General features: G+C 46.5%; 1 protein-coding gene across 1 annotated transcript in view; it reads left to right on the top strand.

Moving 5' to 3' along the window:
* magi1b (membrane associated guanylate kinase, WW and PDZ domain containing 1b) overlaps positions 1-6,842 on the top strand; it is a 148,181-nt gene extending 141,339 nt beyond the window's left edge. The window contains exons 19-23 of the mRNA XM_079242444.1: positions 314-517; positions 2,787-2,880; positions 2,985-3,075; positions 3,650-3,793; positions 5,335-6,842. Of these exons, the coding sequence (XP_079098570.1) occupies positions 314-517; positions 2,787-2,880; positions 2,985-3,075; positions 3,650-3,793; positions 5,335-5,523 (722 nt within the window). The 3' untranslated portion in view covers positions 5,524-6,842. The remainder of the gene's footprint in view (positions 1-313; positions 518-2,786; positions 2,881-2,984; positions 3,076-3,649; positions 3,794-5,334) is intronic.
* The last annotated feature ends 8,212 nt before the right edge of the window (positions 6,843-15,054 follow it).

Raw genomic sequence — 15,054 nt, 5'->3', positions numbered from 1 at the left:
CGTGCTGCAGGAGCAGCTTTAAGCAGAAACGAGGGATTTAAACGTGACGAACCTGAAAGTGGCTCACAGGAAAACCAGTCTCACATTTCCATTTGCTTTTCTCTGCTTGCAGAAGATCCTGCTGGATCTGAGTCCTCTCTTCTCTGTGACTGTGCTTGGCTGGCTGTTGGCTGCTGGTGAATTCACCCTGTTGATCCTGTCTTTCTGCTCCTCTTTTCCCTTTCCCGTCCTTTATCCCCTCCGAACACAACCCGAACCACATACTCTCACACACTCCATCACACACCTCAACTTGACAATGGTGACCAAAAAGCTGGAAATGCATGTGTGGCCATGCCTCACAAAATAGGGCGCATTATCGAGGGGAGCCCGGCCGACCGCTGCGGGAAGCTGAAGGTTGGCGACCGCATCCTGGCTGTGAACGGATGCTCCATCACCAACAAGTCCCACTCGGACATCGTCAACCTCATCAAGGAGGCGGGGAACACGGTGACACTGCGCATCATTCCTGGAGACGGTGAGTAGAGAACGGCTGCTGTCCAATCAGACACAGATCCCATCAGGCAATCAGGTCTGCCTCCTGCTTGTCTGAGCAGCTGGGATGTATTCCTGTCGTGTCGTACGAAGCTCCGTCTCTTCATCCGGTTGCAGACCCCCGCAGTGCTGCCAGAACTGTGTGGGAATGTTCCCAGACCCCTGGCATGCCTGCGCTGAAGCACATGTTAGAGCAGTTTAGATGTCCGTGTGTGTGTGTGTGTGTGTGTGTGTGTGTGTGTGTGTGTGTGTGTGTGTGTGAAAGAGAGGGGGGATGCAGAACTTTCTCTGTGCACGAGGGTGTGTCTCATCTGTCAGACGTGCACATCGCATGTTGTAGTGTGCAGCTGAGAGCGCTCGCCTCTTTCTGCTGACAGATCACCCCAGCATGCTGCGCAAATACGGATTAATTGTGTGTGTGTGTGTGTGTGTGTGTGTGTGTGTGTGTGTGTGTGTGTGTGTGTGTGTGTGTGTGTGTGTGTGTGTGTGTGTGTGTGTGTGTGTGTGTGTGTGTGAGGAAGGCAATGCTCCCTGTCAACATGAGAACTGGAGGAAATTGGAGCTGTTCATCCGCTGCTGGTTGCTTTCCAGTTTGCTTCTTACAGACGAGGAGTTTTTTCCCCATCTTTCTTCTTCTGTTGTTTTTGTCCAGAGCGGTTGATGAGAACAAAGAGCCAAATCGGCTGTGGAAACGAGACACGCAGCCAGAGAGAAGGCGTCAGAGAGACATAACTGGATGTGCTTTATGGGAGCGTTGTGCTCTGCGTTTATGTGCACGTGTCGAGCAAGCAGACAGTCTGACATGCAGGCAGCCAGAACCTTCGGCTTATTTTAAAGTCTGCTTCTGAACGACTCTCCTGTCGGCTTCTGTTCGCAGCGAGTCGCTTCGCTCTCCGTAGATCAGTCCTGTCGAAGGTTTCTGATGCCAACAGATGCCGCGGCACGCTGAGATCAGCTCACCTCTGCTCAGTGTTGTAGCGAGCGGTGCTTATTACATCTGCAGAGCCAATCCAAAGAGACGCAGGAGGCTTTCTGCTCTGCACAGGAAATCATGCACAAGTCACTCATGTCTTCATCAGAGCTGTGTCTCTGCAGCTTGTTTCCAAAGCACACATGCTGTCTTCCATTGTGTACGAGAAGGAATACAGACATGAGATGGCATGAATGCATGTTTGTAGCAGTTATTAGGAGATGTTTCTCAATGCAGACGCACCTGTTGGAGCTTTGTTTCCATCCTACACGTTTCCTCAGAAGTCTCTTTTACTGGAATTTGAAGCAAAAGAAGGAAAATAGAAGACTGGCAGTGGAGAGGGGAATGAGAGATGCAGCAGAAGAAGAGAAGCTGCTGAAGAGCAGCCTGAAACACGCAGCATGTCTGCAGTCAGCATGACACAGTAGACCGGTTGGACTTATGCCAAAAGGCTGTAAGGGGACTGATGGAGGGAAAGGAAATGTATTTATAAGTGAGTGATTAATGCATCAATAGATGATAAAGGTGATGTTAGGAGGAAGAAAAGTTCCTAAAGGCAGCAGAGGAGGGTCTGTCATCTAGTTTGTTTTACTGAAAACACAAAAAGATGAATCTAAGTTTGGCCTGTTTGTGTAGATGTAGATGTGTGTGTATGTGTGTGTATGTGTGTTTATATAGGCAAATGCGTATGGGTCTTTATACGTATGTTTTTTTCTTTCTCACTCTCTTTTCCTCTCTCTCTCTGAGGTGTTTTCTTTCTCTTTGTCTTTCTGTCTCTCTTCTATCCTCTCCGGTCTGGTCCAGCAGAAGAAACTTTGTTTTACAATCATACAAATTAAATAAAGAAATAAAATAAGAATCCAGGAAATCAAGGGGATCATCATACCAGTAATGGGAAAGTAAATTTGCTCAGCAGAACGGCATCCAGACCATCATTCTGCTGCTGAAATACTGGACAAGACACAAATTTAAAAAAAAAGAAAGAAAACACAAAAAGATGCCATCAGAGGAAAGACAAGCAGGCGTTCTGTCTATAAGCAGCTGGCGGCGGAGCTGCTGCCGTCCCCGCCAGCGGCAGAGTGACGTTCCATCACCGTCTTCCACAGAGGCGGTTATTATGCAAATAATTGATTGAAACATGGGAAAAGTAGATATTGTCTCTGAAGGCAGCGAGGTTTTTGGTCTGGAAGGTTTTCCACGCTGCCTGACGGGGAGACATGAGTGGAAACTCTCCTCCACCACGTTGTCTTCATTCGTGTTCGTTTTGTCCCACTCTCCTCAGAGTCATCAAATGCATCTCTGTTGACGAATGCAGAGAAGATCGCCACCATCACCACCACACACACACCTCAGCAACAGGCTGCACCTGAGGCCAGGTGAGCCAAACTAAACACTCATCACACACACACCGAAAGAGGCCATAAAAGTCATCAGATTATTTTTATTTGGTGTCAAATTTGTGTTTTTTCTTTTGTTTCAGGAACAACACCAAACCAAAACAGGAATCCTTTGAGTTTAAAGCCCCTCCAGGACCCCCTCCCCAGCCGCCAGCCCAGCAAGCTTCACCTCAGGTACGGAGCAGTCACCTGTCCATGCCACGCCCCCTCCTGCCCCCCCCCATGCATCAGCCAGTCCTCCCAAGGACAAACATGCATACTTTTATTTATTTATCTCTTTACAAGCACCTGCTGGTGTTATCGGAGTCTGTGCATGAAGGCAGGTGTGTTTACGTCCACGCCAGCCCCTCAGACGGCCGTGTTCAGCGCTGAATGAATCTGCTGCGGTGGAGATGGCGCTCGCTGATAGCATTGATCTCCCAGCAGCGGAGATTAGAGCGGCGTGCAGACAGGAGCTGCAGAGACCGGCTGCATGTCCTTGTGGCGCCCGGACTGCCTCTCTGCTGCCTGGAGATCGAGGCATCAATAATTCAGCATCCTCACACCTGAGCAGACGCACGTGCACGCTCACACACACACAAAGACAGAAAGAACCTGACACAGCTGTTAACTGGGTGTGACTTTCCTGGAGGTGGCATTTGTCCCAGAGTCCTGAAACAGGAGGCCGTTTTGGAGACACACACACACACACACACTGACTCACTAAAGTGACCTTGATGCTAACATGTCTCTCTCTCTTCATGCCCAGGATGCTGAGTTCTACTCGGTGGACCTGGAGCGAGACAACAAAGGCTTCGGCTTCAGCCTGCGAGGAGGAAGAGAGTACAACATGGACCTGTATGTCCTGAGGCTCGCCGAGGACGGCGCCGCCGTGCGCAACGGAAAGATGAGGGTACGGACACGAACTCATCCCAGCATCCTCTCACGCAGCAGGCGGACAGATAGAGGCTGATGTCTGGCACTGTTGGAAAAGCTTTTTCATCAAATTTACATCTGATGATGCGACTTATAGAAGAAAAAAACAGCGTTTTTAATAATCTGTGTGTTCGACACGTTTATGTCCTCTTACTTTATCCTGCATCAGATCTGAGTCGCAACGTGCTCCTCTGAGCTGCCGTGACGACGCTGTTCTGTTTGTACATCAACTAACAGTGATGAGTTCATCTGCAGTCACTGGAAGCAGCCAGCAGATTCTCTGGCATCACACATCGCCTCGCGTTGTGTAAAAAAAGAGATCAGAAGTGTTAATCAGCACTTCTCTGTGGAGTTTAAGCTCCATGAAATCTGCAGAAATTACATTTATTTAATAACAAAAGGAGGATGATTGTCTGAGCCTTCGACAAGTTGTTAATCCTCCAGTTTATCTGACAAATAAGCCCAATTAGAGGTGATTTTTCTGCTCATGTTTACAGAATATTTCAGCTATTTTTACCTGGTTCTCCGGTTCAGGTGCAGCCGTTGGCATCCGGCTGTTCTGATTGGCTCATTACTCATCAATGCTAACATTATCTATCATCAGAACTGCCCATACATAATATAGCTCCAATTACTACACGCTATGCTGGGATGAATATTAACATGATCTCCTCCCGGCTCGGTCGCATGATTCCCGGTGTCCGCGGAGCCGTGCACTGTAACGCTGACAGAACATGCACATTTAAATGAGTTCATTGAATGCATTTGATTAATCAATGCTGCTCTCAGAGCTTGTAGGCTGGTGTTTATAGAAGCTGCTATTAAACGGAAATATTTAACCTTTTAATCTGATGAGCGGCCTGAAGTCAGACGCGCTTCTCCTGGAGTCTGGAGGGAAGACGTGCCACACGCCGCCGTGCGCTCGCAGGTGAAACAGGCTCGCTGACCAGTTCTGTATCAGTCTGGGCATCCTGGGATGTTTCTCTCAGCTGAAGCTGAAGCAGGACGTGAACTGGGCCGTGCTACATTCCTGCACGCAGATGAATGCAGCAGTTTGTTCCTGTGCAGCTTATTAGCCGAGTTATTAATAGCAGCAGCTCGGCGAGGCTCTGTCAGAAGTATTCCCAGGGTGCAGGAAGCACTGACAGATAACCTGAGGAATGATTCAAAGAATCCCAAAGTGTTTCTTCTGGTACCTCCCCTCCCCCCCCCCCCCCCCCCCACTCAGCATCATCGTTGCTGCTTTTCCACTTTCTGGAAACTGTTCACCCAGAAAAAACCTGCAGCTCATCAGCGAGTAGATTTAATCTGTAACCTTTTGTCCACCTGCCGCTCCGCCATGTGTCTCTTCAAGTCTCCTCGCCTCTCGTCTGTCCTCCGCGGCTTGTTTTGCTCTGCTGTCTCCTCTCCTTCTCCTGGCTCTCACACATCCTCTGTCCTGTCGGATTCCCACCTCCTCCTGTCATTCTGTCTCCTTCGTCTCCTCTCTTCCATCCTGACTCTCCTGCCTCTCCCCAGGTCGGCGATGAGATCCTGGAGATCAACAGCGAGAGCACCAAGGGCATGAAGCACTCACGAGCCATCGAGCTCATCAAGAACGGCGGCCGGCGCGTCCATCTGGTGCTAAAGAGGGGTGACGGCTCTGTGCCTGAATATGGTGGGTCAATCTACGAAAACATTCCCTTCTCACCCATCTTCACACCCTGAGGCAGGGCGCGCCCAGTGGACGGTGGTGGGTTGACGGGGGGAAAGAACTAAACCACACCCCCAGGACGTCGAGCCCATCCCTGGCATGAGCACACCAGGGAGGGGGAGGGGCTTTGCTTGGCTTTGGGGTGTCTTTATGGTGGCGGTGGCTCCTGGGGCTTTTGGATTTCGGTGGGAGCAGAGGGTGGAGGTTGCTCCTGTTGGTGCTGTTGCCCCCCCTTCTGCTGTTTCCACGTCCCCCCTCCCGGCCACTCAGCTGGGACTCAACAGATTGGTGGTGGGTCTGATTTCAGTTCCACATTCCAGAAGAAACAAAGAGCAGGAAAAAGATCTCGTGTGTCGTTCTGTTGACGCTCCAGTTCCTCTTTTAACACAAATTCACCACAAAGGAAGCAGAAACTTGATGCATTGCTCCCCATCATTAAAAAAAAACATTAAAAAAAGGGGGGGGGGTCTTCGCGGGGTTTGGTGATGATGTGACATATTTATGATATTTATTGGAGGTGAATGTAAGCTACTGAACTTGTAAAGTGAGAAGTGTGTTGGAGGAAGAGGCGCTTTGCTTGATGTTTCACTCATCCATGTTTTTAAGCCCACTGAAAAGCTGTGAAGTAGGATCTCCACACCCCCCCACTGGGAAAAAAAACCAACTGAGTCTGGATCTATGAACGTTTTGTACAGTGATGAAATGAATAGAGGCATTTTTATGAGTATTTTTGTTCAGTGTACAGAGCCATGAATCAAAGCCACATATTAATGGATAAGAGTTTACTGCTGCATGAACTTGTCGAGAGTGTAAATTTGAAGTTTTTGGGGTTTTTGCCGTTTCATTGTCTATTTTCCATAATATTTATGGAACTTTTTTTAATCGTACTGACAAGTTTTGATTGATCGTCGTGTTTTTTTTTTCTTTTAGTTGCTTTTTTTCTTTCTTTTCTTTGGGTGCAGACACTTTGTGTCCAGAATCCGTGTATTTGCCTGTCTGAAGCTGCACCCGTCATGTGAACTTGTATATTTTGGATTCATTGTTTCTACTTTTTAGTTGGCACAAACGTTATTTTTTATTTTGATTTGATTATTTTATGGACAGCCTTTCTTTCTGTTCCTGTCAGCGATGTAAAACTGTCTTTTATATTTTGGATTTTGGGCTTTTCTGCTGCTTCTGTGTCCAGGTGTGTGAGTGTGTGTGCACGCTTGTTTTCCATGACTTTTCTCTGTAACTGGTGGTTTTCACTGAAAGGTTTGGGCAACTTCCTGGACTGTCTGTTTTGTTCTGAATGACTCCATGACTCCAAATAAACACTTTTTTTTCATTTAAGAATCAACACAGACGATAATTCTCCTTTTTTCCTTCCTTCAAGTCGCTTCCAATCTAAACTACTGTGCTCTTCTCTTTTTTTCTGTTTGTGTGTATCCTCCCTTCTCTCTGTTATGCGCTGGGCTCTTGTCTTCCTTCAGGGATGGCCGCTCCCCATCTCACTGCATGTATGAGAAATGACAAGATGGGGGAGGCGTCTGTCCTCCAAAATCAGACCACGGTTTGTAGCTGTCTTCTGTCGTCTGGTTGTCCGTCTTTCTCTGTCTCTCTGTCTTTCTTCATCCTGATGTGTGTGTGATGTGGCCTGACCTCACTCATGCCTTTGCCGTAGTCCATGCGTACAAATTCACACCGTTGCTTCACCAGTGTCGCCGCTGCCATCGCTCCTCTGGATGTTTGGGATTCCTGCCTCGGCAACAAGTCTAAGGATGAAATGCAGAGTCGGTTTGTTGGAACGACTCGCTTTGGAAAGGTTGATTAAAGCAGAGTAGTTGTGGGTAGAAACTGCTGGTTTAGCGTGAACCCCGCTTCAGAGCGTTGCGGCGGCTTGTCAGCTAGATGGATTAGCGAGAGTAGAATGCTACAACTCTTCCAGGTAAGCAGGAAATCTGTGCAAAATTAGGGGAAATGTAAACAACCTGATCCACCTGCTGTCAGTTCGATACATTCACAGCAGTTTCTGGATCTCATCGTGACAGTTTGATTCGCTTTAAAGCTTAACAAAGATTCTTAGGCATCATGACTGCATGAGAGAGCATGGCTAATCAGTGTAATCAAGCACCATTATTAATGTGCAGCACATTGATCTAATCCCACCCCGGACGAGACCGTTCTGCTTTGGAGGCGACCCCCAGGTACAGCAGGTTTGTTGTGGGTAACAAGTCTCTCCAATGCAATGTCTGCTTCATGACTGTCACTGGCCTTTCCTCTGAGCTACAATGTTTCCATTGGCTGCTGCTGTGCCATCTAACATTTGATTGGCTTCCATTGGAAATGTTCTCGGCTTCATGTCGGAGTGAGTCAGCATGATTAATGTCAAAGCCGATAGACGTTTTTAGAGTCTGGATGCATGTTTGATTCCTCTACCCTGGTTTGTATGTCGCACTGTGTTACAGACGGCACCCCCAACGACAGCAGCGCAGCCGACCCAACCGCAGGGGTACAAAACGCTGCGGAAGTGACAGCCCTGCCCCTCAACAACGCGCCATCAGAGTCAAGCTATCCACCAGAACCCCAGCAACCATCCCGGAGCAAGACGGACACGAGCCGCCGTGCCAACGGCAACGGCAGGCACCACCGTTCCAAACACCGCCATCACTCCCCCAACAAGTCCGGCACAGGTAAACACAAGGGGAAGAAGTCCACGGGGAAGAATCTGCCGCGCCTGTTCAAGAAGACGGACGACAAGAAAAGTGACGGCCAGCACCATCATTCCAGCGGACAACACCGTAGCCGCCACCGCTCGCCTCACAGGGGGCACAGGTCACGCAGTGCAGAAAACACCCTGGATGGCCGACACGAGGAGCACCGTCACCGCGGCCGCTCTCCGGATCGGCACCGCCGCCACCGCTCCCCTCGCCGCTCCCCTCGCCGCTCTCCTCACCGCTCTCCTCACCGTCACAGGTCACCCTACCGCTCTCGCCATCACTCCCCCACAAGACACCGCTACCACTCCTCAGACCCCTACCGGTATGCCTCCAGAGAGAGGCAGAACCGCACCAATGAGAAGCCCAGTGGAAACGAGGCCGTATTGAAGGGGCCCGTCAAGACTCCTGAACCCAGCCTCCCTTTCGAGGACAGCGTCCTGCGCGAGTCCCCCGCTCTGGACCGCCTGAACAGAGAAGTCACGCTCCCGCTGCTGCGAAGAGAGGACCGCCCGTACAGAGAGGACAGCCCGCTGCTGAGGGCCTCGTCCATGGAGAGGATCTACAGGGGGGACAGACTGCTGAAGGACATGGCATCTCGGGACCAGAGGGATTTCTTCAGAGACGCCACCCTGCCCAGAGTCCGCACCCCCGATTCCGATTCCGCCTTTAACAGATATAGCTCGCTGCTGAGGGGGCGTTCGCCAGGAGGGATTGACAGGGATGGGCGCCGCGCCAGCCGGGATAGCACCCCCGAGTCTCGGTACCGAGCCCGCAGTCTGGGACGAGACATGTCCCCAATCAGGAGCTTCAGAAGGGACGACTCGGAGGACGAAGAGGACGATGACCAATTCGTAGCGGCTAAAGTGAGAGAATACTACAGCACGCTCAAGACCAACACCAGTCGCACGCCCAAGCCCGCGTTCCCCGAACCGCAGAAGACGTACAAGGTGAATCCCAAAGACCTGAGCATCTGATTGGACAGCTGTCAGCCAATCAGAGAAACCACCCACGCAACACCTCAAGCACTCACCTCCGTATCACTCGGTTCTACAGGAATGCACCTACTTGTGTACATGTACTTTCACACGACACCTCAGCGCACACATTAAGGATTCACACACACACACACACACACACACACACAAAGCTGAGTCACTAATGAGACACTGGTTCCAATCTAACTTTTAAAACCTTTTTTTTTCTTCTTTTTCTTTCAACATTCTACATTTACAGACTTTTCCAGAAAATGTAAAACCAGAAAAAACAATGATGTGCCTACAGTTCCATAAACAAGCAGCATTTTTGATTTGATATGTTGACATGTTGGGCGTTTTGTAGCCCACTGTCAGACGATGAAATGTATGTACTTACCCACCAAGGTCCTACGAAGTACTGCGCACCTGGATCACTGCTGCCAGTGCTCCCAACGACGCTGTGCATGTCTCTACTGGTTTCAGTGTCTCTCTTCTCTCCTGCCTTTCGTTCACTCTCTCTCCTCCCAGTGCCACCGTTTTTTAGACATTTGACCAGACTATAGCACAAGCCTGCATTTGTTTGTATATTTTTGACAGTTTGCAGTATGTGTACATTCAGAGGTGATCATTTTAAATGAATGAAGTGGAAATTAAAAGTTGAACTATGATGATGATGTTAAAATAAAATAATATATTCAACAAAAGAAAACGTGTGAGGTTGTGTTTGGCTCTTGGTGCCGTCGTCAGCGGCGTTGGAACCACGAGATAGTGGAGCTTTGATAGTCGTAGTACGTTATGAGCAGACTGATGATTATGATCATTATGTTGTCTATTATTACCACTTGGTTTTTATTTCACTTCTTTTGTTTTACTGTATTTATTGATTTTAGTAGTAATTTTTATCCAACCTATTCACCTTGTATGTAAGTTACTTCTGTGAGTGCACGAGCAGCTGGTGTTCACAATAGTATCTATCTGTCTCCCTGTCTCTCTCTCTGTCTCTCTGTCTGTCTGGTGTAAGGTGTAAAGAAAGTTCAAGTTCCTGAATGGTTTTATTTTTTTTAAAAAGATGTCTTTATGGAGATTTCATTATTTAAACAAACAGAATAGACACTCTGTGGGGGTGTCATCGTCCTTGAAGCCCCCCTGAATGTTCATGGAAAGTCTTTGTAGATGAAGCAAAAAAAGAAAAAGTTGATGCGTTTAGAAACATCCAAGACGTTTTCATTCACTCCCCCTCTCTGCCCACTTCCATCTTAACCCCCCCCCCAGCAGTAGGTGGATGATGATCTCAGTCACTTGACCCCCACACCCCCTCTGAGTGAACTATGAGGGGCAGATGGAAGAAGCTGCATGAGGGCATCTGTCTGTCCCACACAGTCTGCAGGTCTGCATGTTTGTCAGGAAAAGTCAGCAGATGCATGAACAATAAGAACACGCACGTTCCTAAAGCATGTTCCTGCTGTTCATGACAAGGTATTAATAACGTGTTCAAAAATGTGCATCTGAGATTACCCACTGGAGGCAGTCTGCGCTGATGAGAGGAAGTGGGAGACGGATAAAGCGCCGTGATCAAGCAGATTCATATCAGAGGTGTTTTTATTTTTGTTTTTTTTTTGTGGCCCAGTTTCTCTGAGATTCAAACAAATTCAGCTGCTTTTGATTCAGCCATCTCACACTTGTTTTTACACCGCCATGTTTACAAGGCTGCGCTGCAAATGAAACTGTTTCACTGTAAATCAGATGAAACCAAAATGTACAGAACTGCAAATATTTTCATGTCTACTCGGGTAAAACATTTCTTTATTCTGTCTCCAAAGAGAGGCACATGCTGAAACCCTGCAACACTTTCTCTCCCCGCGCTCTCAGAAGGGGAGCCATGCAGCTCCTAAATAATGGATGCAATCCACTTTGGAGCACTGAAACACTCTCCTCCCCTCTCTAAATATCTCCCTCACTCTTTATCGGTGCACGCTCTGTCCTCCATCAGCCAATGTGAAAAGCAAGCCCCGTGTTTTATTGCCAGTTCAACATCAGAGATGATGAACAGCCTGCATGGTGATCATTTATCAGGAGAGCGCCTGGCAGGAGGATGCAACTGGAATGAAATGTCCAATAACAATATGCGGCACGGCCTTGCTGCCGGGTCAAGCCGCTGTTCTCCCCATCAGCCTGCTCCAGGTGCTCGACTTCTGACCTTCGGTTGTCATGGAAACACCGAAGCCACAGCCTCCCCCTTTCCTCCGGCTGACTGGTGCAGACAGGAGCTGTTCAAATGGAGTTATGGAAGCTGAAAGAGAGTAAACAAGACTGTTGGGTTATTTTTGACTGTGTGTTGAGGATTTCAACAAGCCATCACTCAGGAGAGGCAGAAAGTTTCAGAAATGTTTCAGATTACTTTTTAACAAGCATCTCAGGTTGTGGTGGTTCCTCCTGCTGTCAAATAGCATCTTATTTTTATTTATCATATATCTTCTATTGTATAAAATAAATTAATAATTATCTAAAACAAAGAATCATAATTTCCTTTTAATGAATAACTCAAGAATTAATTTTTTAATTTCATTTCATTTGCAGCTGTTAAAATGTAATTTGTTTGTGCATCTTTATATATGTATGTGTATGTATATTTATATATATATGTGTATGTATATATATGTATATGTGTATGTATATGTATGTATATATATATATATATATGTATGTATGTATGTATGTATATGGGAACATACTGGTGTTCCTGTGTGCTGTTCCTTCCTCGCCGAGGAACCAATAACTGCCATGAAGGAGGAGGTGCAGGAGACGGAGAGATATAAACACCACCCTGACAGAAACCACATTATGTTATTATGACCTAGTCCACTCACCTAGTTGTCTCACCTCTCCCCTGTGAGCAGCTTCTGTTTGTTTATGGTTATAATTTTTAAGTACATTTATGATTGTGGAATAAAAACATTTTTTCAGCCTGTTTGTCCTTGTTCTGATTGTTCTGTATCGCCGTCCTGATGGTAAAACTTTAACCAGAGAATGTCCGGGGTGGGACGTGTCCCTGATGATGTGCTGGCCCTTCTTCAGGCAATGGGAACTGTGGAGTTGTTCTAGTGTAGAGAGGAGAGCTAACGGTCTTCTGGGTCGAGTTTATGATCATCTTGGCACAGATATTATTCTCCTCCTGAATGTTTGACGTGAGCGGACCAGTCGGCAGTCATGAAATCAGCTAAAAGTGACCTCTGCCTTGATCTGGAGGTCCAGGTGACGTTGCTTCATAAAGGACAGTTCAGGCTGGATTGCTGCTGTGCACGTACATGTAGTCACTGGCTGCTCTTTAAGAAATATTAATACTCTGCTCTTTAGCTTGTTTTGCAGAGAGAAGCATTTCTAATCTTCAGATTGGTCCATGTCCTGCATTACTTCAGGGCTCTGCGTGCTCCTGATCAAGGACAAGTTACAGTCCTGGTAAGAAAAAGGCAGATTTCAGCGTGACTCATCTGTCTTTAGAAGAGAATAACTCTGTGAAAGTTGCCTTGGACTGGTGCTGTTAAAGTGTTCTACATTCATCAGACATTCATGAGGAAATTTAGCTTGTTGTTGTCTTCAATGATCCACTGAGAACTTTGCGTAAGTCATGGCCGTTGTAAAAACACAAGGAAGGAAACATTTATTCAACAGAAAAGCGTCAGATTAAAGTAACAAAACCTTTTAAACAGAACAAAAAAAGAACATTACTTTGTGATGAATTAAGATGTTCCAGCTGCTTCCAGTTCATCAACATGGAAAACTGGCTGCATCGCTGATTTGCTTATTTTATGCAAACAACTTACAATCTGCAGGTTCATATCTGACTTAAATTCATGATCTTCATCATTTCTTTGAGTTTTGCACAGTATATGTAGATACACCCAAAAGCTGGGAAAACAGACGGGTGGAGAAACTTCTAGACAACTAAAGGAGTTTGGCAACTAAGTTCTGAGTTCAACAAGAACTGGCAGAGAAAATGGGCAGAATAAGGAGGGCATTTTATGTAAAAATGAAGATGAGATACACGAAGCAGAATGTAGGGAGCATGCAGACAAACAACAAGTCTGTCCAGACAGACACACCATGGAAATGATCTTAAATACATAAATCAACGTAGTTTTGTTCCACTGGACAAAACTATCTGTCTACATGCAGTTTTAGTTGCAAAATTCAAATTTATAGAAATATAACATGTTTTTATACACTTGCATATTGTTAATTAACGCATGCAAACACATGTTTCCATCAGAAATGATATTTAATGAGGATTTGTGGATGATTTTAAATACAAAAGTGAGACTGCTTGGGATTGTGGATCACTGCAGTAATGTTCTTGCAGAATCTGACAAACCGTGCAGAAAAAAAGTTTTTTTCAGACAGAAAGCTGGAAGACGTTGGACTGAGGTGACGCGCACGCTCACCAGCTTTGTTTTATGTGTGAAGGAGTTTATGAACCAGTTTTTCAGGCGGAGTTTGTCTCTTTGAAGCACCTGATGTGCAGAGCTTTCTGTAGTTGCTGAATGTTTTCTGCCACCTTTATGTGATGATTGCAGGATGTTTTGCACGTGCACGCCTCGCCTCACCTGCTTTGTTCATCACGGGGCTCTGAGTGTCTTCCCTGTTTAATGATGTGAGGGTTTTTGAGCAGGTGAAGGAAAGGACATCGGCTGGTTGTGTTTACAAGGCTGTTCTTGGTCTGCTTCTTCAGGTCTGCTTGAACTGAAAAGTTCAGGGACTTCTGGTCTTTGTTTACAGGATTTTTTAGGATTATTTTAAACCACAAGGCTGCAAAATTGATCGGAAATGAAGGTTTTCATGTGTTCTTTGCCTGAAACAGACGTACTCATTGGACACTGAATAAAAAATACTGGAGGATCTGGAAGCAGTTTCATCTGTTTGCAGTTTTTCTGCTTGATTTGAATGTTTTAGTTTTTATTTGTGCTGTTTGTGTCTTTGTGCATTTTTTCAGTCCTGTTTCCATCTTGGCCAGGACACTCCTGGAAAAGCTATTTTCAATCTCAGACAGACTTTTCTGGTTAAATAAAATAAAAATAAGTACCTTTAAAGAAGCTAAACCTTCTGGTCCCGGACCTTTTCAGTGACACAGTGATCGTGATCTATCATGTGCATTTCTAGAGCTGCTGCTACCCAGCAGCATCCGAGGCTGAGGAACCGACACGATACACCTTTTACAGCCGGGATGCTGCGTGATGTTTTGCTTCACCTTAAAATAAGGAACTGGATGTTTTAAACATGAAATGTTTCTGATTCAGCAAAGAAACACAAGAGAGTAAGAGACCAAATGAGTCATGTTTGGTGGTCTTCTGCTGGCTGGAGAGAGCTAACAGGTCAGGTAGGATGCAGGATGGAGGCTGGAGCAGCCGTCGATGGGGGGCGCGGACGGGAAAATGGTAAAAGTTCTGCAGTGTGTCTTTAAATAAGCCCAACTTTATCTGTTCAGTAGTGATGCTCAGAGGTTCGTTTGTTTTGGTCACAAATGGAAACAAACTCTGTATGATTGTCATGATAGTCCAGTTTATTTACAAGCGAATCTAATATGAACTTTTATGTTATGATGCTGTCTGCATAACTGGGTGGAATTAGAAGGACGTTCCTCTGCACGGCGGTTTAAATGAGCATAAAGGACTTTGTCTTTCTGCAGTTTTATTCAGGATGCATCTCGTCCTAATCAGATTCTGGCCTTTAAAACGTCTTTGGTAGGATTTCCCTTTAATTCAGCATCTGTGTTGCTTCCTGTCTCTTCTCTGAGCTGTCTCTGGCCAGTAAAAGTCAAATGAATTGAAATGAGTTGAGAGAAATTCTGCTGCAAGTGAAGCTCCTGGACGAAGATCAG

Source organism: Telmatherina bonti (assembly GCF_933228915.1).
Source record: "Telmatherina bonti genome assembly, chromosome: 6".
Lineage (NCBI taxonomy): Eukaryota > Metazoa > Chordata > Actinopteri > Atheriniformes > Telmatherinidae > Telmatherina > Telmatherina bonti.
Note: the sequence above shows the minus strand (reverse complement) of the source record. Positions and strands in the feature narration are given on the sequence as shown.